The 23,616-nt window shown below is 37.3% G+C and overlaps 1 protein-coding gene across 4 annotated transcripts in view; it reads left to right on the forward strand.

The window, feature by feature from the left end:
- Positions 1 to 901: 901 nt before the first annotated feature.
- Positions 902 to 23,616, forward strand: part of LOC131426253 (all trans-polyprenyl-diphosphate synthase PDSS1) — a 228,721-nt gene continuing 206,006 nt past the window's right edge. The window contains exons 1-2 of one of the 4 annotated variants that reach the window (XM_058588844.1): positions 902 to 1,096; positions 5,971 to 6,549. In XM_058588844.1, the coding sequence (XP_058444827.1) occupies positions 986 to 1,096; positions 5,971 to 6,549 (690 nt within the window). In that variant the 5' untranslated portion in view covers positions 902 to 985. Of the gene's footprint in view, positions 1,230 to 5,970; positions 6,550 to 23,616 lie in introns of all 4 variants that reach the window. The other 3 variants (XM_058588843.1, XM_058588845.1, XM_058588846.1) reach the window with 3 other exon arrangements.

Here is a 23,616-nt window from a genome sequence, read left to right on the forward strand (position 1 = left end):
CGGCCTGATGTATGTGATGACTCGAAAAAGATACACTTCTCGACGGCGTCATAGCGATTTTAAATTTTTGTAACTGGAGATCACTTGTAAATCGTGATGTCATGACGATTTTCTAGTCGTTCAGACAGGTTTATCCAGAGGATTACTCATAACAGAGTCAATGTGCTTTGAACGATGCCTAAATTATGCGGGGATGGGTCGTGGGAAGTAATCGGAGGTTACTGACCTTTTTGCGCAACCAGTATTGAAATGACGTCATTCAAACTCCAACTAGACAATTTGACATTTATTTGATCGAACTCTTTATTATACCGCTTTTGCTTGATGCCAAACCTAACCCTAACTGCTGTCAAATCGTTTGCTTGGAGAAAATTTTAAACCTAGTTTTAACGTTTTTGAACTAAAATTCGAATTAGGTTCGATGCGGATTCTTATATCTGGTTTCTCGCACTCCCGTTTCTAAGTGCGAAACCAACACAGTTTCGTGAAAAGTCAGTTTCAGTTTTTTTTACGGGAACGACATGAGCAAGGCGTGTATTTGCTAGATATCAATAACTTATAAACAATTAGCTAAGCAATATTGACTATATTATAAAATTTGTCATCTTATCATAACGTTTTCTCGCAAACGGAGCATATCTTTCAAAACAGAACCCGCTCGAATTGGTTTCGCGTTTTTCTGTGCTGTTCTTACATTCAAACCCAGGGTAATACTCGGTAATACTCGGTAATAATCAGCCTCCGGTGCACCCCTCGACGCATTGACGCATACATCGTCGTGAAACGTCAACATCACGTGCGCGCTTATCCTGCAGTTGTTATTGTTGCTTGCTCACTGCCGGAGTGTGTGACTACACAAGAGAAAAGTAGAACGGTGATGAATTTTCAACTGCGAGTGTGACAGAGACCGTCGCAGTATGCCCCATTCATTTCTGTAGACGGTGCATCAGCATGATAGTGCTCTTCATTCGAAACCGAGCAATGAATGAAGAGACAAGAGAGAAGTGTTTCGCAATCACCGGATTCCGTCGGGGTGACCTACCAAACATCGCGAAGTGTGGTTTGTGGATCCGAAAGTTGCGCGATCTGGAAAAGCGTGAGTGAAGTTTTCGTTTTAACCCGTCGTGCGCGCGGCTCGTCGGTAAAGTAAAGTGAAGTAGAGTGGAATTTCTGGCCGAACGGGCCGAACTTGTGTGGTCAATTAGAGGAAAACCTGATCCGAAGAAGAGGTAGCTTTCTCGCTCTCCAGATGAGCTTCAAGCGGTCCGTCAGTTCGGCGCTGTGGTGAGAGCCACACATGCTCGAATGTTCTCTGTCGAGAGCCGTGGTGCGCTTAGTGATGGGCCTGATAGTTTGATATTGCTGGGTTCGAAAGAGATAGACGGTGATGGGTGGTGCACTGAAATAAAACTGTGATTCAATAATCATGCAAGTTTTAACTTGAAGTGAGTGAAAGGTGTTGTGCAACAAATCAATCGATTGAAATGATAACATTGCTGTTTTTGAGCAAAAATACTTACTATGGTCATATCCAGATAGAGTGACAAGAACAAATAATGTGGGGTTTTATAAGAATTAGTATATTTTTTCATGGAAGAATTAGATCAAGCTTGTTTAAGGAATCAAAGCATCCTTTTCTGCCCTACACCGGTTGTAGAAATAGGAGACTAGAGATACATTAGAATGGTTTTGTTTAGAATAAAACAAGTTATCAAATCTAGCATAGACCGATGTATTATCAGTATCGTGAAGTTTTTCTATTGAATTTCAAATGAAATTCGTTCCCGTGAACATTTTAAATGAAATTTTGTACCAAAAATTAGTTTTTTCTCAAATTTTTATTTTTCCAATACTTCTTAATGGAACAGAATCTGTAAATATTAGAAGCATGAATTGTCTTGGTGAATATTAAGTGAATGATTGTATTACGCTCTTTGGACGCGGGTAATGAAGCATCTGCCTACATCCACTTCTAATAGAAATATAGAGCAATACAGTGTTCACTGAGAGTAACAACATATAGTAAATGATAAAAGATTTATCTCTATCGTCTGATGTTAAGATTAGTACTCGATAAGTCATTCTGTATTTTTTCTTCAAAGCGGGCGTTGATAAATAGTTTGTGCGTTTTCAAAAAAAGGCATGAAATAATTGGATTCGAAGGTATAAAATAACATATACCCTATAAGTAATCAAAATTCGATCGTTTTGTCGTGAATACGACTTACTTTACTATGGGGCACCTTTTCAGAATTTGCCATGTACAAGATTGAGTAGAAGCTAATCGTGAATATTGAATATTTTACTCAACCCAACAATATTATTTTCTCCATGATATCGAAAATATAATCAGCAATTTATGGCAACATTTTCAGTACTATGAAATAATTACAAATAACTCAAAATTAAAGTGTTCTAGAACGTTCAACGAGTATTAAAGAGATAAACGATGCATGTTTGTTTTCATGCTCGGACGATGGTTTCGATACAGAGAGCGACTTTACATTTTTGCGTTACCAACTGGGTAAAGATTCCATTCACTAGAGTTTGCACAGTTGACTTTGAATATCAGAAAATCAACTATTTAAGAACTTTGATATTATCTTTCGTTAAAATTAATGGTGCTTCTGCAAACAAACAATTTTGTACGCTCTTTTGTCCTGTCTTGTTAATTTAGTACAGATGTACTGTTACAAACCTGGATGTAGAGAAACCTTGCACAATTCACACAATACATCAACTTATGAGAATGATTTTAAATATTCAGAAGAGTGAAGAAACGTGTTAGTTTTATTCGCATTCACGTCATCATCACGGTGGCTAATGCCTCGTGTCATTTAAAATCTATTTATTCAAATGCATTGATTGAACTTCTCTGCAAATTTATAGAGTGAAGTTCGTTTTTCTCTCATGTTTTCAATATTGATCACGTTTCAATATATCTTTCAAAATAGAATTTAAGGTTGTGTGCAATATTCGTCGAGTTTGGTTCACTAATTCCGCAGTTTCTGGAAACCAGAGAAATTAGAGTGGGCAATTCGTTTACGAGCTGTTCTAATAAGCAAATTTTTCTGGAAGAAAAAGTGACTAATGTCGTTTTCTAGTTACTGTCACACCACTTTGTCGCAGCCAGTGTTGAATCTAGTTTCAACGCTATAGGGACCGTGCACGGGGGCGTGGTTTAGTGGCCGGCGACGACAGCGCACGAGGCGGCGAGTGGAAAAAATAATGCTACCATAGCAAAACTTGTAAACTGAGTTTGAAAATACTTTCTAGCGTATTTTCTCTGTGGATTTTTTTCCGAACCCTATGGAATTATTCGCGTGTAATGCGAACGATTGTTCAACATCGACTGACTATTAAATTTTGAATCGAATTATTCATTCTGTATCTAAATACGGTCACGTCATTTTTTGTCATTGCAGTTGGATTTGTGTCTAATATTTGTCATATTCACTCAAATTCAAACACTGAAACGATATTCTCAGCACATTAAATGATTTTCTAATCGACTTGACCGGAAACACTGAAAAATATCTTGCTAAAACATTCTAATTTCAGACCATTAGTGAAAATTGCTTCTGTGTAATTTCTTTTTATACTTTCACTCAAAGAAAATACACCAACAAAAAGTTTAAATATTTTTTAAATGAAGTAAGTTTATCTCGAAGTTATTCTTACTTTCGCTAAATTGCAATTATTACACCACTTGCTATTACTTTATTTTCAGAGCAAAATAGACCCAAATAATTTTGCATCCGTCAAACTTTGAAATGGGCCACAGTTTTAGATAAATTTAGCTACTCGATAAAAAAAATAACTGCTCGACTGTCAAACTAAAAGTTCAAATGATTCGCAGGATGGTCAATACTCTTAGAATGAAGGAAGAAAATAAATTGTAATCGTAAAAATGCTAGCAATCTCGCGAGTAGCCAGTTTGACGTATATTGAAAATACGAGTTACGAAGCTAACAACAAATAATCATTTTATTGAAACGCTGAACTGTTTTGCCTTTCTCATATAAAAAGGTTATACAATCACTTGAAAATCGACTAGTAAAAATTGGCCAAGTGTCATATGCCATTCCACTCAGTTCGTCGAGCTGAGCAATCTATCTTTGTGTGTGTGTTTCTCGAAAATGACTTGATCGATGTTGACCAACTTAGATTCAGATGAAAGGTCTCGTGGTTCTACTTGGAATTCCTGAATTTCATCCGGATCAGACTTTCGTTTCCGGAATGAGAGGCAAAGTGTGTTAAAATTGTGTACCGTCACTTGAAGAGTCGAAACGAAAAAAGTAAAAAGTTTTCTAAATTGGTCTCGAAAGTATTCCCGTTTTTCGAATAACGACGGCAGATAATAGGCATACACTCAAAAAAGGATCTCACTTACTTTTATACTTAGTCCGGTATTCCTAATCTTAGGTTCAAATGAATGATCTTATGCTCCTACCGAAAATTAAACATATTTTTCGGTTGCAATTAAAATCATGTTGGTTGATGGCCATACGAACCAACTTCGATTATACGTTCTCGGGTTCTAGTGCCCGAAATACCTACAGTAGTGGAACTCACTTCGTTTTCTCATCGATGTTAGAGAACTGTTCCATTTTGTAGGTTATACTAGTTATTGCACAAAAAATCTCTTTGGTTTATTTTAAGAATCGGAGAGAAATGTTTTTAATAGTATACCACAGTATTATATATGAGAATATGATTGATGTGAGAAAAGAATCATTACACCACTATGTTGTATTAAAACAGGTTTTTGACTGTTTTATTCAGCGTGAACATATGGTAACAGTGTAAAGCTATGGTAGAGTTTTTTCGCCTATTCGCCACTAATGGCGCTACTTGTAATCGTGCACGGTCCCTATTGAACTGAATTTCATGTTAGTTCCGAATCCGATTCTAATATCAGGGTCACTCTCACTCCCGTTGCTAACTGCGAACTCGTCCCAGCTTCGGGGAAATTGTTTGGCGCCGTTTTTTAAATTTCTCAAGTGCAAACGACTGAATTATTATTAGTTTGTTAATAAAACATAGTCAAAACATGGTACGTTGCCTTTCCATACAATGTCACGTTAAGCTGTTTAGCTCATGATTCTTTGAATTTTTTAAAGGGCTGTCAGTTTTTTTGTTTACCCCTATTGATTATTAAGCTGTTAGCTCTTTGTATAAGCAAATCTCCGCAATTGAACCACAATAGATTGAAAATAAATAAACAAACCAGATACCTATAAGGCCATTTAAAAAAATCAAGAGCTCATGGATTTAAGTCTAGAATTTGATTTTTTTGAATTTCCTTTGCTGATTTATTACCTTTTTATGTTTTGCAGTTAACATAAATTTTGTATGACACATAATAAAACATCGTTTTTACTATAGTCCAGATCTCGAACCTGTCTCTTGTCTGTTAAATTTTGTATTCAATTCCTTTTCCTGCATTGAAATTCATTTGGATCTACAAATCAGTATACAATTTCTTCCGACGCTTGTAGAAATTCCATATAAACTTTTTAACCTTCCAACAATTGTTTCTACACCTGCTGATAAGAGTGTGCAATTTTTCTTCAGGTGCAATAGGTTTTCTACTATAAATTCGATTGATTTTGTATTTCGAATCACTTGAATCGGAAAATTGATTTATTTATATTACTGTGCATGGCGACCATTTAATAACAACAAGGCAGTGTTGCACGATAAGTTTATATATTATTATTACGAAGGGTTATTCAGTTTTCGCTAACTTGTGGTGACAATTTTTGGGAATTGTTCTTCGGAGTATCAATGGATCGTGTCGTCGACTAAACCGTTGAACCGTTTTGTTTCAGTGCACCCGTCACTCAGGAGAAAGTGACAGCAGGTTGAAACGAGCAAGAAGAAAGACACCACGCATGCCTCGCAGGGAGAGCCCAGGTGTAAATAGTTATCATTTTTGTTTCTCTATCTCTCTCACTCGCTTGCCAGCATACAGGTATGCAGCGCACTCTCCCGAACACTCTCACGCTCTCTCGCAGCACACTGGTAGGACTGGCAAGAGATCTCGCAAAGTCCGGTGATAATCTGGTGGTGGTTAAGCGCCTCCGAATCTTCAAGATCCTCAGCGTTTCGGGGGTTTCTAGCGTAATGCTGCCGACCGATCGGCTCACAATTCTTTTGACTATGGCGTGTTTAAGTTCGTCGAATCGGGTCTGCGCCCGCGTCGTGCAGGAAAAACTGTGTCAGTTTGTTGTTGGCAAAAATCAATTAGTGGCCACCACCTCAACCACCGCCACTACCTCTACCGCTGCTGGTAACAGTACCTCCGGTTCCGGAACTGGTGCTGGATCGGGTCATGGCACCAAAGGTGGCGGCGGCAGTGCATCGGTCGTGAATAGTGTCGCGAAGAGAACCCCGGTCTTCTCCGGTGCCGTTCATCCCTTGTTTACATCCGGTGGTGCTATTGGTGTGGAAGCTCTGAAATACGGACCGTGCGGAATCGGTGTTGGCAGTGTACGCAACTTTTACAGCTCATCTCTGGTACGCAATCTCTTCAAGAAGAATCAGGTAAGTCATCGATCTCTCGCCACCGTTGTTCAACATCCCCAGGCCAGACCAGACCAGGCCAGGCCAACTTAGTATCCGTCTTATGGGCAGGCAACGGTATATCGGTTCGTCGATCAGTGCGTGCGTGTTTGTGTGTGAGTGTGTGTGATGCAGAAGACGAGAAAAGAGAAATTTTTCAAAGATAGTGAATACCTAGTTTACTTTCGAAGGATTACATAATTTTCTCGCTCTCACTCCGAGACTCATTTTCGTCATTTTTCGCAATAAGCAGAAACGCTCTAGCGAAACCTACGGGGGCTTATCGCGTGACACGCTGGGGAGTGAACGGGACCCGAAGATTTGACGTATTTCGTGCGGCGGTGACCTTCTGCGGTCCACATGTGGGAAACAAACGAAAAAAACAATCCCGGAATTTCGGGGATGGCCTACGCTGCTACGCGCACAACGAAAAATCGCGTTCCGCATACCGTTGAATTGATTGAAAAATCATTACGAAAACTAAAGAAGTAGTAAAAACTAACTTAGAAAGTCGACGTAATAAAAGTGTATATGTGATTTGCTTCGAAAAAAAAAGAGAAACGAACGAAACGAAAAGAGCTTGAAAAAAAAAGTCGAAGAAAACGAAAGACACAGGCAGCAGCGAATAACTTGTTTAATCAACTTTCATTGAAAATTAATAAATGGGCAAACGAGAAAACAGAAAACATGCATTCGTATGCCTTGTCGGACGAGTGTGTACTGCCACTCAGCGGGTCCTGATCGGGCCACCGTGTGTCGAGGTAGTAGGCTGTGTGTCTCAGTAAACCGACCTCGATCCGAAGAAATTTGACACCGACAATGTCGGTGTCATAACGCAAAAAGTCAATACGCTTTTGCGTAAACAAACCATCACGGCGCACGGCTTGGAAGGAACAGTTGTGTTTCGTTCCAAGGGAGAGGGCGGAACTGGGTTGGGATTCAGAACGCAGAACAAATTAAAAAAATGGCGCCAGAATGTTCTGAACCGAAGAGGAAGAACAGCTGGGCTTTGACAGAAACAGCTGATCGAGTATGATGCAGAGAACTGTCAAAACTCTCGGTCAGGGAGGGAGCAAAAGAATGTGTGCACATGCTTTTCACTTGAAATAAGGGAGAGAATATACACACGTAACCTGCTCTCGTGGCCGTCGCGTATTCCAGAGGAACTTTGCTCTTTTCTCTGGCTGGTGCTGGCGGTTGCTCTCCCGATTTTTGTTTTGTTTTTGTTTGATAGTGCACTCAATTTCTGCGTGCCTGCAGGCACAAAACAGACGTTTCGAATTTCAAGAAAGAAAGAAAAAAAAGTATGCACGAGAAAGTGGAACGTGCTATTTCTTCGTTAGTTGTGGAGGACCGGAAGACTTGCTGCAAGTTGCGTCGTTCTGTGAGCGTGTGTGCTTTTTTTCTGTTTCCTTCTTTCCGATACGGCTGAGCCGACGAACCAGAAACCCGCTTCGATCGGTTTGGGGTCCCCGGGAGGCAAAGATTGGTACCGGCTCTGAGGTGAGGTGAATTTTTTGGAACTTCGCAAACTATGGCGGTGTTTTGATGGGAAAACTTTCAGATAAACCGCACGTACTGGATGGCTTGGAGTTCCAGTTGACATTCAATAATCTGAGTTCCAACATTTAACCATCGGATCAGGCATTGATGGCCCGAGAGGCAACTGGTCACGGGAAAAAATTCACACTCATTGAATTTAACACAATGAACGTAGTCGTTTATTTCGATATTTTAGGAAGAATGGACTAAAATTTAAGGTAAATTGTTTCTAGTGGATTTAAAACACAATATGCTGTCAGAAAGTGATCTGAGAAGTAGCATTCTGATGTCGGGTTTCGCTTGAATCCAAACCTAACCTTAACTTCAGCCGAATTCATACATTTGATAGTAGTGTGAATCAAAACTGGGTTGAGTTAAGCTTCGAGCGAATGTCATTAAAATCGGAATTCAGAGAAAGACTGAAGAAACACGAAAACCTTGCAGTTGGCAGGCATCAATTAATTTATTTTCTTCACTTAATTTAAACGTCAAAAAGGCTAAATTGCATGGATGCATGCTAAGGCTACTAAGTTTTCGAAATCGAACAAATCGCCTGCGCGGGGGTCTGCGGAAATGTGACAACGTTTTCTCGATAACTTCGACGGAAGTGTACACCGCACCAATTAGGCGTCAAATTAGTTTACCAAGGTTACCAACAGTTAGCCTTATCAAAAATCAAATATACGGAAAACTTTTTACGCTTGACGAGTTATTGTATCACTTATTTGTTTTGATGCGTGGAAACAGTATGGAAAATTTATTCACATATGTGACCTTTCCAAAACCAAATTTGCTAAGCTCATGCGTAGTTGATTCTTGCTTGTTAAAGGAAGGTGTCGATGGTCAAGGTTATTTCATGTTTTATTGTGAATCTAATCAGCAAACAGGATTCCTCGAGTTTCAATGATGGATTCGAAAATTTGATTTGTAATTTTTGTTTACTTTGAATCTTCCAATTAGAAAAGAAGATTCCATAGCCGATTCTCAATACCGGATTTCGATCTGACTTTATGACTTGGTTGCGAATTAAACCCAGATAGGCTGCGTTGAAGGAAGACGATCATCTCACCCATCACGCATTGTTATTAAAGCTTGAGTCATTCATTAATATCTGGGCACACTGTTTTTTTTTTACTGTAGCGCTCCTAGTGGTCAGATCTGGAATGTTTTGACAGCAGTTTGTATTGAAACGGTTCCTCTTTCGAAGCTAAACATTTCGAAGAAGTTATAATTTTTTGGATAGCGCGTATCGTGAATTTATTTTGGATCCCAACTTCGATAGTTCTACGTGATCTCGGCAGCATCACAACAAGTGTCGTAGTGAAATTAAGAATCTGAAGCTGCATTTGAAGATGTTGAGAATGGTTAGGGCCAATCCAGGGTTGTCGAATTATGATCTCGCCAAGAATCTCAATGTCGCACACTTAAAAAATGTTACATCTTTGTAGATGCACATAAAAGGAGCGTCGCGATTCACTTACATTCACAATACAAAGCATTTAAAGATAAGTCATATCATTAACTTCACAGTTGTTTTAGATGAAACTCACATCGATACAGACGCAAAATTTATGTTTACATGTTAGTAGATGTAATTTTGTGTCATCACCGAAGAGATTACGGCATACTTGAATTTACGTCAAGCGTAAATTTCATTTTTTCTAAGAGTGCGGCCAAAGTAGCATCAGAAGAATTGGCTTTTTTCGGGTCAGTAAGCTACCAAACAAGGGCACAGAAACGAAATACTTGTACATTTCGGGGTTTTCATTTTGTGCAAAAAGCACATACACTCAAGTCTCTTTTTATGCGTTTTTGTTTTTACATAAATACGTCTTACTTTACTACGGGGCGCCTTTTCAAAATTTACCCTCTGAGCAAGTGATAAGCTGTTGATCGTAAATATCTCTTGTTTTATTCAACGTATCAACCATTTTTTTTCTCCACGTTATCAAAGAACACCAATTTGTGATAGAGTTTTCAGTAGTATGAGATAACCACAGATAATTCTCTTTAAGTTCAGACCAGAATTCAGGTCCAGGAATCAAATTTTAGAGTTCGATTCTAAAGTTCGGTTTCAAAATCCAAAATCAGATTTTGTTTTCATTTTCAGAATTCATATCTAAAATTCAGTTCCTCGTCTAGAACCCAATTCCAGATTTGTGAAACTCAAACCGAATTTGAGAACCTTATTCTGAGCCAAGATTTTGGAACCGAAATCTAGATCTTGATTCTAGATCTGGATTCTGGAATTTGATTTCGGGTATAAATTCTGGACTTGGATCTGAATTTTGAAACAGAATTCTAGAGCTGGAATTGAGGTTCACACCAGAATTTAGTTTCTAAAGTTCCTGTCCAGATTTCAGACTTAGAATTTAGGTTAAGAATTCGGAAACTGGGGTCTGAACCTGAAGTTCAGGACCAGAATTCAGGACTCAATTGTATTTCCAGAATTTCGTTCTAGAAATCAACGGCAGAATGCAGGTCGAGATTGGGGATCCAAAACTCATTTTCACAATTCTAGAAGTGATGCTGAATTCAGGGACTAGATTCTGAATATTTTTGAACTGAACTCCGCATCTGGATTATATAACTCAGTTTCGAAGCTGGATTCTGAATCCGAATTTGAAAACTGAATTCTGGACCGGACTTCTGCAACTAAAATTTAGAATTCATTTCCGAACCAGAATCCTGGTCTCGAATTCTTTTCCAAAACTTAGTTTCAGATCACAGGTTTACAGTGATCAGTTCCTCAATCCAGATCCATAATTCTAGTTCAAGAACTCAAATGCAGAATTTAGTTCCCGGAATCTAGCATCAAAATGGTGTTTCAGAGTTTAGGCTCAGTGCTAGTATTCGGTTTCAAAACTCGGTTCCAGAGCTCAGATTCATAACATAAAAAAAACTGAACCATTCATTTTATTCGTATTCACGTCATCCGTTTATGTCTCTGATATTACCCACTCGCTTTTTTATATGTGGTTTTCATTTCTGTGAATTTTTTAAGTTATGCGATTTTTTCTGTGAATTTTCAAAGTTATACGATTTTTTATGCGATTTTTCAAAGTTTTGCGGTTTTATTTATATGCGGTACGTATCCTCCACATAAAAAATGACTTGAGTTTGTTTTATATTTCGATTTCTTCACATTTCCCCTTCAGCTCATCAGTGCCTGCATCAGTTTAGTTGTTTTATGTGAATTTTTAATGTTATGCGAATTATCGAAGTTATGCGATTTTGTTTAATGAGAATATTTCAAGTTATGCAAATTTTGAAAGTTATGTGGTTTTTATGAAAATTTTCGAAGTTATGCGGTTTTTATGAAAACTTTTTTAAGTTATGCGTTTTTTTTGCGAATTTTCCAAATTGGGCGAATTTTCAAAGTGATTCGGTTTTTATGCGAATTTTCGAAGTTATGTGTTTTTTATGCGAATTGTTACTGTTTTTTATGCGAATTTAAAATTTTGCAGTTATTTTTTTAAACTTTCAAAGTTTTGTGATTTTTTATGGAAATTTTCAAAGTTATGCGTTTCTTAAAGCAAATTTTCGTGGTTATGAGATTTTTTATGCAAATCTTCAAATTTTTTATTCGAATTTTCAAAGTTATGCGATTTTTTATGCAAATTTTTTCAGAGATGCGGTTTTATATGCAAATTTTCAAAGTTATGCGTTTTTTTCACGTGAATTTTCAAAGTAATGCGATTTTCTTAATGCAGTCTTTCAAAGCTATTAGGTTTTATGCGAATTTTCAAGTTTATTCGAATTTTCAAAGTTTTGCGGTTATTTTTATGCAAATTTTAGAAATTATGCGATTTGAAGTGCTGGGCGGAGTTCTGCGCTGATGAGCCGAAGGCGAAATAGGGAGAAATTTTAATCTAGTAGCCAAACGACTCGCCCGGGAGATATTTGCAATTGCGGCAAGATATTTGCAGTTGCGGACAAAAAACACCAGGTTTTCGTGATTAACGTAACTATGAATTATTAAATGTACTACTGTTTGAAAAAGTGTATTCTTCTGGACATTCCAATACAATGAGGTTCTTAGGAAATACGAAGGATGGACAGCTTACCGGACATAAGTTCTATAGAGCGTTTCATCGAGGTGATGTGCCTAGCAAGTTCGAAATCTTTTTACCGATAAATTCACAAGAAGGCTAATGATCTGGCAAGGTATTGGTAGCTGCGGACAAAAAAAAACAGATTTTCGTGACTAACGTGACTATGGATTCCTAAATGTACTAGCAGGAGTGTCTGAAAAAGTGTATTCTTCCGGACATTAACACTAATAATGAATATGAAAAGTTTTAGCCTGATTTGGCAAACTGTCACTACAGCAGAGATCGAACTGCCCTCAATTCCGTTCCATATTTCCAATTCCGTTGGAAGTATTGGGTAATTGCCAAACAAAAGTTGAAGAAGAGTGGAAAGGTGACTCGGGGTACGATAGAAATGAAGAGATGGCGGAACAACAAATGGTTGCTCAGGTTTGACAAGACAATGAATAAAATATATTGACTGGTAGTCCAAGAAAAGTTCGAGAGTATTTTTTTCGCTAGTTTTCCTTCAAAGTGCAATAAATGACTTTTCATTTTGATTTCTCAATATCAATCTTCTGTCTCTAGGAATCTTTCTGCTGATTCGTTATTAGTCACTGTTATCTGTGTCAATAGGATCTTAGTACTAACCATCTGTACGCTAAGAATCGGCTTCAAAGTTTGATGAAACAGAAATACCAAATTCCCCAAAAGCAATGTAATGCCAGGACTTTGCTTTGCACTGTTTTCTGTACAGGTGTAAAAATGTTCGATGCGAAGTTTGATTTGAGTACTGAGTGATCTTTTCATTCGTCATATATTTTCAATTGAATATATCGTCACAAGAAAACCCATCCGGTCAAAGTGAGAGACTAAAACCAGCTGTTTTTCTCAGGACGAAGCCTTAACCACCCTAATATTTCTACTTCTAACCAATTTCCGTTCCAATAAAGCAGCACAATTTGATATGCAGTAGATCTTCTTCGCGTCTCATGATGGAATTTTGGTGCTCGATCTCGGATTGATTCGAAAATCGGATTTCACCTCGCCGCCTAGAAGAAGTCCATGACCTTCCACCGAAAGCCACCGCCGGTGGTGGATCCGCATCCCATCCATTAGCCTCCGGTATCTCTCGTACCCGTGCCGGAGCGGTCTGCAGTCGTTATCAAGTGATGTCATCCCGTGTACACTCGGCTTTTTTTGTCTTTCTCACTCTCTCTCTCCCCCCTTTTTTGATGGGTATGATTTCACTCACATGCGGGAGGTGGTGGTGGTGGTGGTTATGATGCGGTTCGAAGAACAACCACCACACCTGCTGATAGCCGATGGCCGTCGCCACCGCCGTATGGTGATGATGTCCATTGAATCTTTCGCATGCTGTTACTTCTTCGCACCCGCCATCCGCACAACCTCCCCAACAGTCACAGCGACCGTCAACCGAACCGAAGCCCGAGTATGTGGGAACGGATTTCAAATTATTCATTTTTTCGAAGCCAATGCCAAAAAGAAACCATTCACCCGAAAGTGAAGCCCAGCTAGCCGTCGTCCGGCGGGTCTATGCACGGACATCGCTGTATGTGACAAACCAATGTTTATTTTATACGTTAGATTAAAATTCAAGTTTTTCTATTTTCGGTCGCTTCGTTTTGCTGCTGCTGCTGTTGCTGGTGCTGCCGCGCCGCCCGACGTCGCACCACTGGATCTATGTGCGAACCGCATTGTGATCTTCTGGTCCGCTGCGGCCGCCGTTGTCCTTGAGCATAATCGACAGATGAAAATCTAATGGCCATAAAGCTCTTCGATTTCTGCGTGTGTCGAAGCAACCGGAGCCGCTAGTACTGGTTGTCAGTTCTTGTTGTTGTTGTTGTCGTTGTTGCTGTTGCTGCTGTTGTTGAAAGAATTGGAGGTGCAAGATTTGACCATCGGGAGCACAGTGAAAAAAATAGATGGCTAGAATTGAGACTTAATTTGTGGAAGAATATATACCGCAGTCTTGCTTATCTGCTTTATAGTGCGTAACCAAAAATGCTGCGGGAGTCGGTCCATGCTTGGTAAAATCATGGCCTGCTATGAGTGTTGAGAATGCACTCACTGTGCAATTATTTCTTGGAAATCTGACAGCAATAAGGTCAGAGAACGATTTATAAAATCGACGTGAACATGTCGAGCGGGCCCAAAAGCCAATTGCAGATTGTTTTTTTTTTCACTTTCTCTTCCGATTATATCTGAGTTATTATACAAATGTTCCTTAACTATTTATTACTGCCAGCAAAAAGCGAACTTTTTGGGTATCATTCTACACAAATAGTTAGGAGATAAGTGTGAAAATTGATGAATTATAAATAGAAAAGAAAGTAAACAAAGAGACGTCGAAATATCTTCATCTAAAACAATAGATGTTTGAATTTTGTTGTTTGCAAATCTATAAATCTGGAGACTCGTTTCCCAAACAAAATATCTGGGATTAACTCTCTCAAATATCTAGCCTTACCTTTTACTGTGGACTGGAAAAAGCGGATTCAGATTATTATTCAGGTCCACTTGAGTCTTTATAAATAAACCAAAAACTATGAACAAAAAAAAATAATAAAATTACCGAAATACCACAAATTCTGAAAATATAATAAAAAATACCAACAATTTAAAATCTATCGAAATAAACCAAAAATATCTTATATCAGACCCTGTCAGCTTAGAGAGAAATCAGTCTTTAGTTCAGCTGCGCCATCGCACGGCATCACATTGAACATATCATGTGATGATATTCGATGTGGACTCATCTGAGGGCGCATGCTCACAAAAAGTATGTCGCTTACGATTTGTTCGTAAAATCCGAGAGCTAGATAACTTAGTTATATGATATCTTTGCTTGAATACTATATATTTTATGTTTTGTCTTCAACTCGTCAGTGCATAACAGTTCATGTGAAAATGGTATGCCACTCAGCAGTTCAACATAAACCGCTAAGCAGACATGAAGTTTTCTGCTACTTGCAGAACATTTTGTTTCTATTTACACCGAATTGCAATGTCTTAGCTGACGATCCAAATTGAAATGAGATTCGATATATCAGGCACTGACGAGTCGAAGATGAAACCTATAAAATATGAAACCGATTATGAGCTCTATGCACAGAAATTGGCTTACCCCAGGATAACTCTAAATACTGATAATGTGGAAAATAGTAAACAAATGGAAAAAATAACGGAAATACCGAAGAAACTAGAAGTACTAAAGAAATGCTAAAAGCATGAATAGTACTCGATATGGTAAATATGCAAATGTAACAATAGTTCTGAGTTGAGAATAGTAATGAATTAAAATGAGATTAAATAGCTGAGAAATATTAACTGTATTATCAATTGCAAATATAAAATTAAACATAACAAAATTAAAAAAAAAAGCAAAAATAGGCAACATATAAAAAGTGTCAAAAATAACGAAAAATTTTCCAACAAAAAAGGAAATTCAAGTGTGCTAAATAGCGAAAATGATGGAAATAGTGAAAATAGTCAAAACAGTTGAAAATAAAAATGATAAAACAGTCGACATAGTAAAATAGTTGAAAATCGTTTAAACAGTTGAAGTGGTGAAAATAGTAAACAATGGATAATTGGATGAAATTGCAAAAAACAGTAAAAATAGTCCCAATATCAAACATTGTTATGTATATAAAAACCGCACGAATAGCAGAATTTGAAAAACTGTAGAAACCGTGGAAATAATAAAAATACTATTAAAAATTGTTGAAATAGTGTGAACAGTAAAAATAGCGAAAAAAGTAAAAACAAAATCAGTAAAAATAGCAAAGACAACAGAAAAATTCAAAATTGTAATAATAGTAAGAAAACAGTGGTAAAAAAGCCTTGGTATTTCATTCCTGTAGTGGAATTTGACCTTCTGTTTCAACAGACTTCGCAGCCGATTCAGAGTGTACAGAACCATTGACTGGTGGTAACAGTGGTAAAGACGGTAAAAATAGTATCAATTATAAAAACAATAGAAATAGTGCAAGTAGTTAAACTAGTAAAAACGGACGAAAATAGTAAAATTTGTAGGTAAAAGTAATATTAGAGATTAAAAAGATTAAAATAGTAAAAGATGTAAAAACATAAAAATTTGTTAAAATAGTAAAAAATTTAATAGTTCCTATATTCAGCTAGAACAGTAAGTTATTATTTGAACCATTTTAGTTTTATGTGCCATTTGATTCGACTATATTAGTATTGTAGATATAGTATAATGAAAGTGTAAACATTCTAAGAATGGTGAGAATTGCAAAAAAGTAAAATAATAAAATTACTAAAACGAGTAAAAGTAGTGATAATAGTTAAAAATGACGAAAACAGTAAAAGGTGCAAAACAGTAAAGATTTGTTAAAATAGTAAGAATTTTGGTTTATTTTTTTAGATTAACAAAATTAAACTGTTGAAATGTTGAAAATAGTAAAATTTATTAACTTTGTAAACTTAGTAAAAATTGAGAATTGTCAAAAAAATAGAAATAGTAAAATTACTAAAAATAAACAGCAAAACTGGTAGAAGTAATAATAATGAAAATAGTAATAACAAAATAGTGAAAATAGTAGAAATAGTAAAAATGACGAAAACAGTAAAAGTAATCAAAATGGTACAATTAGTAAAAATGGTGAAAATAGTAGGTAAATATAGTCAAAATAGAAGCCCAAGTAATTTCGGTTTCACTTTTCATATTCTTTTTTTGAAAAGTGAAAGTGATTTACCGTATGATATTTACGTCATTTAGAGACTAGCAAACATTGTAATACATAACCTAGAAAATGAAAATTCAAAACAAATGAATAATTACGATTTCTTTCAGTCTTGTTAAGACGTAGAGCCGTCTCGAGCTAGTTTTAAATTTGATCAGTATCTTATGAAGAAAAACGGAATTGAAAATGAAAACTGCAAAAAAGATTGGAACTGAAAATGAAAACTGCGAAAAAGTTTCCGCAAAGACGGTACTCGAACCCGTACCCTCGAATCCGTTCCTCGGAAAGGAGAAAGCTACGGGTTCGAGTCTCGTTTCTGCGGTTACTTTTGCGCAGTTTTCATCGCAGTTACACGATAAATTAATGAAATAGCAAAAGTGGAACTCTCAATCCTTGGAATTGCTATGTGAGTTGAGCCAGTAAAAATGTGATTTACCCAATCCAAAGTTATGGTCGATAAATTGTCATTTAGTTAATTATTAACCGTGAAAATTATGATTATAAGAAAAATAGTTCATATACTTCGTGTCGCTTGAAGTTCATGTGGTTGGTTGTCGTTTTCATATGGTCATTCCATGTTAGTTGAATTGTGTAGTTGTTTTCGTGTGAGTGCGGATTGCAATTGAGAATTATTCGTTTAGCTGTTTTAGTAATCTGATTTTCGTATGCACAAACTGAACGTTGAAAGCGCCCCGAGACAAATTGTTTTTCCTCCAAAGTATGCCGAACTTTGACTTAATCTTCAAAGAAATCTGACGAAACTCGAATAACGGAAACGGGTAAAACCCGTTTTAGACCAACTCTGAAACACTGACCTGCATATCAGCGGACAGCCGGACAATTCCATTCAACGGGTTCGCGGTGGATTTGCTTGGTGTGCGTGCCGGTCCGCTCGTCGTTCATCCCGAGATCGTCCGGTTGTCTGTCGTTGTCCACACGTACGATCGCGCGACTCCTTTCACTTTTTCGCTTTTATGATCGGAAAACAAATAATAACTAGGATAAATATACGCGTGATGCTTTCTGTCTGAGCGTTGTTTTCGGCACTTCTGGCAGACCTTCAATGCGACGGCGGGGCCGGAGGATGGACTCTGCGATCAGAGACGCTGATGACGGAACCTGTGCAGCATTTCGGCACTGGGCACACTACCAGCGAGGCCGTCCGCCTCTTTCGCTTTCCCGTGCGTCGCCGTGTCCTCGCCGAGATCGCGTATTTCGGCAATATTGCAGAGCATTTAATAATTGCCGCAAGCAATCGTAAAAATTCCACCGTTGTCCGTGTCGCGGTAACATGCGGCCAAGAAGCGATCTTTCTCTCGATAGTTGGCCACAATCGTCGTCCGCAATCGCACATCTCACTCTCGTTTTTCTTTTGTTTTTGTCTGCGATCGGACCGCACCGATCGCTGCGTCAGTCGTCGTCACGCAGACGCAACGCAGCAGAAACATTCACTTCTTCTCACGGTTTGGCACTGCTGGAGCTGTTTTTGCTGCTGCTGTCCAGCCCTGCCCTGTCTTGCATGATCCGGTAATGATCTTACTCAGTTTCACCCGAAAGAAGTTATGAAATGTCAGAAAAATCTAACCCAAAACGTTGCACAACCTTAGTTCACTTGTAGTCCTTGTTCTTAACTGCGTGAATGTTTCCTGTCCGACCGTATGGAATAGGTCTGAACAAATTAGATGGATTCCAGGAATGTCTAGAATGTATTGGCATTCATCGCAATAGTTCAAAATGAATGCCAAAATCGTGTTACTTGTTCTGCATTTGAGTTCAACTCATTTCGTTAGGAATTGGCAGGTTTGGCATAGCTTTGAACAACAATTCGATTGGAAAAACCTGAAACAATCGTAGATCTTTTTTTATAATTACCAATAATCTGTATTACGTTCAACGAATGAAACTGGGTTAGAATTTTTATGGTAGGCCATGATCAATTTAGATTGCCAAATCGTAACATCAACCTAGATTGGAGTTCGTTGCGGAAGATATGTGCATCTGTCAAATATTTTGTACATTTCTGTATACTCAGGCATTGCTACCAAACTTGATGTTGTTTTGATGGATTCTGTTGACGTTAAAGACAAGAAATTCTTCGGAATATTTTGATATCGAAGAGTAAGAGACTTTGCTGATAGAGGACCCGCATATAATGTACCGTTTAGTGTAGCACAAAGAACCATTTCCGTGCATCTAAAAGCATTTAAGCTCATTCGAAAGTTTTAGTCAAACCTGATTAAAACCAAACGGTTATAATACTGCATGTCCGTAATATTTATTTTCGGATCACTTTTGCATCGAAAAAAAAAACATAATGTCCTGCGTTGGCGTTTCAAGTTCATTCGAACCTGACGAGATAAAACGGCGAAAATATGTATCCGGCCTTTAGTCCGTAATTTTTCATTAAGTCGAATGGTCGTTTAACATAAAACATTATGATCTGGTAATGATTGACCAAATCAAGTTAATTAAATACGTATTTTGGTTGCGTGAAGTATTCGCTTTAATACACAAAATAGGGCGAAACTGATGCAAAAAAAACATATTTTATTGTTTTATTTATTCATTCTTCTTATAAAAATTCTACGTTAAGTAAAGCAAATAACAGATCGGCTGAAAAGTTCGTATCGTTTCTATGAGAGGACGCCACTAGAATTAAATCCATACCATTTTCAGTTAGTACCAACCTTCAAAAGATACATGTATAAATTTGACAGCTGTCTGATTATTAGTTTGTGAGATATTGCATTTTGAGTGAAGCTACTTTTGTTATTGTGAAAAAAAAGAAAAAAAAATGGAATTTTGTGTGTTGATGAAACACTACTTTTTGATGAAAAAAAGTGCCGCCGATACCAAAAAATGGCTTCATGAGTGTTATCCAGACTCTGCACCGGGCGAAGCAACAATTCGTAAGTGGTTTGCAAAATTTCGTACTGGTCATATGAGCACCGAAGACGATGAACGCAGTGGACGTCCAAAAGAGCAGCCTACCGATGAAAACGTGAAAAAATTCCACAAAATGATTTTCAATGACCGTAAAGTGAAGTTGATCGAGATAGCTGACACCCTAAGGATATCAAAGGAACGTGTTGGACATATTATTCACGAATATTTGGATATGAAAAAGCTTTGTGCAAAATGGGTGCCGCGTGAGCTCACAATCGATCAAAAACAACAACGAATTGATGATTCTGAGCCGTGTTTGGAGCTGTTATATCGAAATAAAACCGATTTTTTTCGTCGATATATAACAATGGACGAAACATGGCTCCATCACTTCACTCCGGAGTCCAATCGACAGTCAGCTGAGTGGACTGCACGCGATGAACCGAACCCAAAGCGTGGAAAGACTCAACAATCGGCCGGTAAGGTTATGGCGTCTATATTTTGGGATTCGCATGGTATAATTTTCATTGACTACCTTGAAAAGGGAAAAACCATCAACAGTGACTATTATATAGCGTTATTAGAGCGTTTGTAGGACGAAATTTCAAAAAACGGCCTCATTTGAAGAAGAAAAAAGTTTTGTTTCATCAAGACAATGCACCGTGTCACAAGTCGATGAAAACCATGCTGAAATTGAACGAATTGGGCTTCGAATTGCTGCCTCATCCACCGTATTCTCCAGTGACTTTTTCCTGTTCTCAGACCTCAAGAGAATGCTCGCTGGTAAAAAAATTTAGAAGCAATGAAGAGGTAATCGCTGAAACTGAGGCCTATTTTGAGGCGAAGGACAAATCGTACTACAAAAATGGTATCGAAAAGTTGGAAGATCGTTATAATCGCTGAATCGCCTCTGATGGTAATTATGTTGAACAATAAAAACGAATTTTGGCAAAAAATGTGTGTTTCTATTAAACGATACGAACTTTTCAGCCGAACTGTTATGTCATGAGATATGCATCGATTTAAAAACATGATGACATTCTAAAACATTGCTCGTATATTTGTTTGCATATAATTTATGCGATTCTATATCCTACAAACTAAGCAGAATCCGATTAATCTTTATATAATGTGTGTAAAAAGAAAAATCAATATTTTTTCATGACTGGATCTAGCTGCTATTTTGGTTGGAGGAAAAGCGCTCCCAATGGTTCACTATTCCCGCCCTTGTCCATTGATTAATCGTCGCTGTTGTTGTTGTTGCTGGAAACATCGTTCCTATTGTAAATGATTATCCGACTTTCACCCGACCGCCTCGTTAGCCCGATCTACTTAAAGCTTTGCTTTGGTTCAATCCGAACGAGCGGTAGCGAAATCGGCGAAATGGATTTCGGTGAAATGCTTGGTTAGAAATGTTTTTCTTACATAACTGACATCGAGTAATAATGAGCAATTCCAGCAACTTTGCACATGTCTTCGGTGAGGCGAGACATTTGTATTGCCCGGTTGGAAAGACCAATATGACTCACTTTTACTCACTGATTTGTTAGTTTCACTAAGAATTTTTTTCGGGAAAAAAATCAATGGCTCTGGACTGCTTTTCTACTATGTAGAGAACTCTCTTCATATTTCTACTTCATCTTCACGAACATACTATGCTGAAGAGTGCTACAATCTATGGCTCGTTTGATTGGTATTACCGGTATGGGCCGAGTGTCATATACCATTCGGCTCAGTTCATCGAGATCACAAAATGGCTGTGTGTGAGAGATAAATAATGTCACTCGATTTTCTCAGAGATAACTGAACCGATTTTCACAAACTCAGATTCAAACGAAGGGTCTTATGGTCCCATAGCTTACTATTGAATTTTATCTTTATCCGACTTCCGGTTCCGGGAATACGAGGTAATATGTGCAATTATATTAGAAAATGCGCACTCAATTTTCTCTTAAATTTTTCCACCGATTTTTACAAACTAAGATGCATTTTTTTTTCATCTAACTATTTTTTTTATCGGAAAGGAACTCGAAAATATTCGACACGTATTTTTTTATTTCAATACGGTAAGTGGAATTTTCGAGATATGATTTTTTAAAGTTTCGCGTTTTCAAAAAAGAGCATTTTTTCAACAGCCTATACTGTAAAATCTAATAAAGATACAAAAATTCGTCCAAGACATAAAATGTGCGTCTTTTCCTTATCCATAAAACAACTTTTAAAGTTAGTTCCATGAAAAAAGTTAAAAATTAGTAAACAAATAAAAAAAAATAAAACTTGGCCTTAATTTTTTTCTTTTTTTAGTTGAAAAAAGAAGCCACAAGGGTTTAACTCAATCTTGGCAAAGTTTCAGAGTGGAAAGATTAATACTTTCGGAGTAATACGGGCTTAACTTGTCGACACATGTCGCGCCACAGATCGATAAAAAACGTCATTTGCTTGGAAAAAATCGAATTTCTCAAGAAGAGAAGAAGAAACCCGACGCCATGAATGTTTTTGATTTTTGCTAACATGAGTCTTAAAGTTAAATTGATTGCAGCAACGATTTTGATGTTTGAATTCATTTTGACACCGCGATCTAAACTTAAACGTTGCTAACAATAAACTGTCAAAGTTAGGAATCGATCAGTGGCGTGGCATGTGTCGACAAGCTAAGCCCGTATTCGAGCGAGTTGCGCTGCGGTACGCTCCGCGCGTGCTGGTCGTAATTGAAAAATTCACTGCTCCGAAAGTATTAATCTTTCCACTCTGAAAATTTGCCAAGATTGAGTTAAACCCTAAGGATTCTTTTTTCAACTAAAAAAAGAAAAAAATAGGCCCAAGTTTGAATTTTTTTTATTTGCTTACTAATTTTTAACTTTTTTCATGAAACTAACTTCAATAATTGTTTTATGGAATCGCTTATTTGAAAGGTAAGGAAAAGACGCACATTTTATGTCTTGGACGAATTTTTGTATCTTTATTAGATTTTACAGTATAGGCTGTTGAAAAAAGGCTCTTTTTTGAAAACGCGAAACTTTAAAAAATCATATCTCGAAAATTCCACGTACCGTATTTAATATAAAAATATACGTGTCAATTTTTCGAGTTCGAGTGAGAAAAAAAATTTTTTTGTGGCTGATTTTGCGTGGAATGCCCTATATATATATCCCTATATTCATGATTCAAATTAAACCTCTCATTTTCTTAAAAAATGCTGTGAAACTTCATCCTCATCCGACTTCCGATTCCGAAATTATGTGGCGATGAGTGTCAAAACTTTCAAATTGTTAGACAAAATGATGCAAAACCGGTACGCATCGGTACGGAAAAAGAACAAAACGCCACCGCCTAGCACACAGCGTGCTTTGTTCAATTTTGTATAGTGTGCAGGGTTGCCACATTTGAATCTATTTTAACTTGACATAACTGTTTACAAATTGGAAAAGTAGTTTATACAAAAAGAAAATTTTTGATTTTATTTAAGTTTGAAAAAACCAATTCTTGACAGAATATTCTAGTGCTGTTTTTGAAAATATAAGAGCAATTCCAGAAATGAGTAGACGAAAAAGTGACAAAATCAGAATAGACCTTCTCCGATTTGGATGAAACTTTGCACATGGCTTCAGTTTTGAACCGATTGAGAGGTCAATCCGACTCACGACTGATTTTTAAAAAAAGGCGTATGTATGTTTGTATTTCACAAAAATTGTCTTTTTCAAATCGCTGTAACTCGGATACCGTCAATTCTTCAAAAATGGCGTTCAGTAAGAAGTTGAAGGGGAATCGATTGGGCACTCTAAAAAAATAATTACAAAATAATTCGAAAAAGTTAAATAAAAAAAAGCATGGTTTAATTTTTTTGATAATTTTTATTTTAA

Source organism: Malaya genurostris, chromosome 1, assembly GCF_030247185.1.
Source record: "Malaya genurostris strain Urasoe2022 chromosome 1, Malgen_1.1, whole genome shotgun sequence".
NCBI classification, from domain to species: domain Eukaryota; kingdom Metazoa; phylum Arthropoda; class Insecta; order Diptera; family Culicidae; genus Malaya; species Malaya genurostris.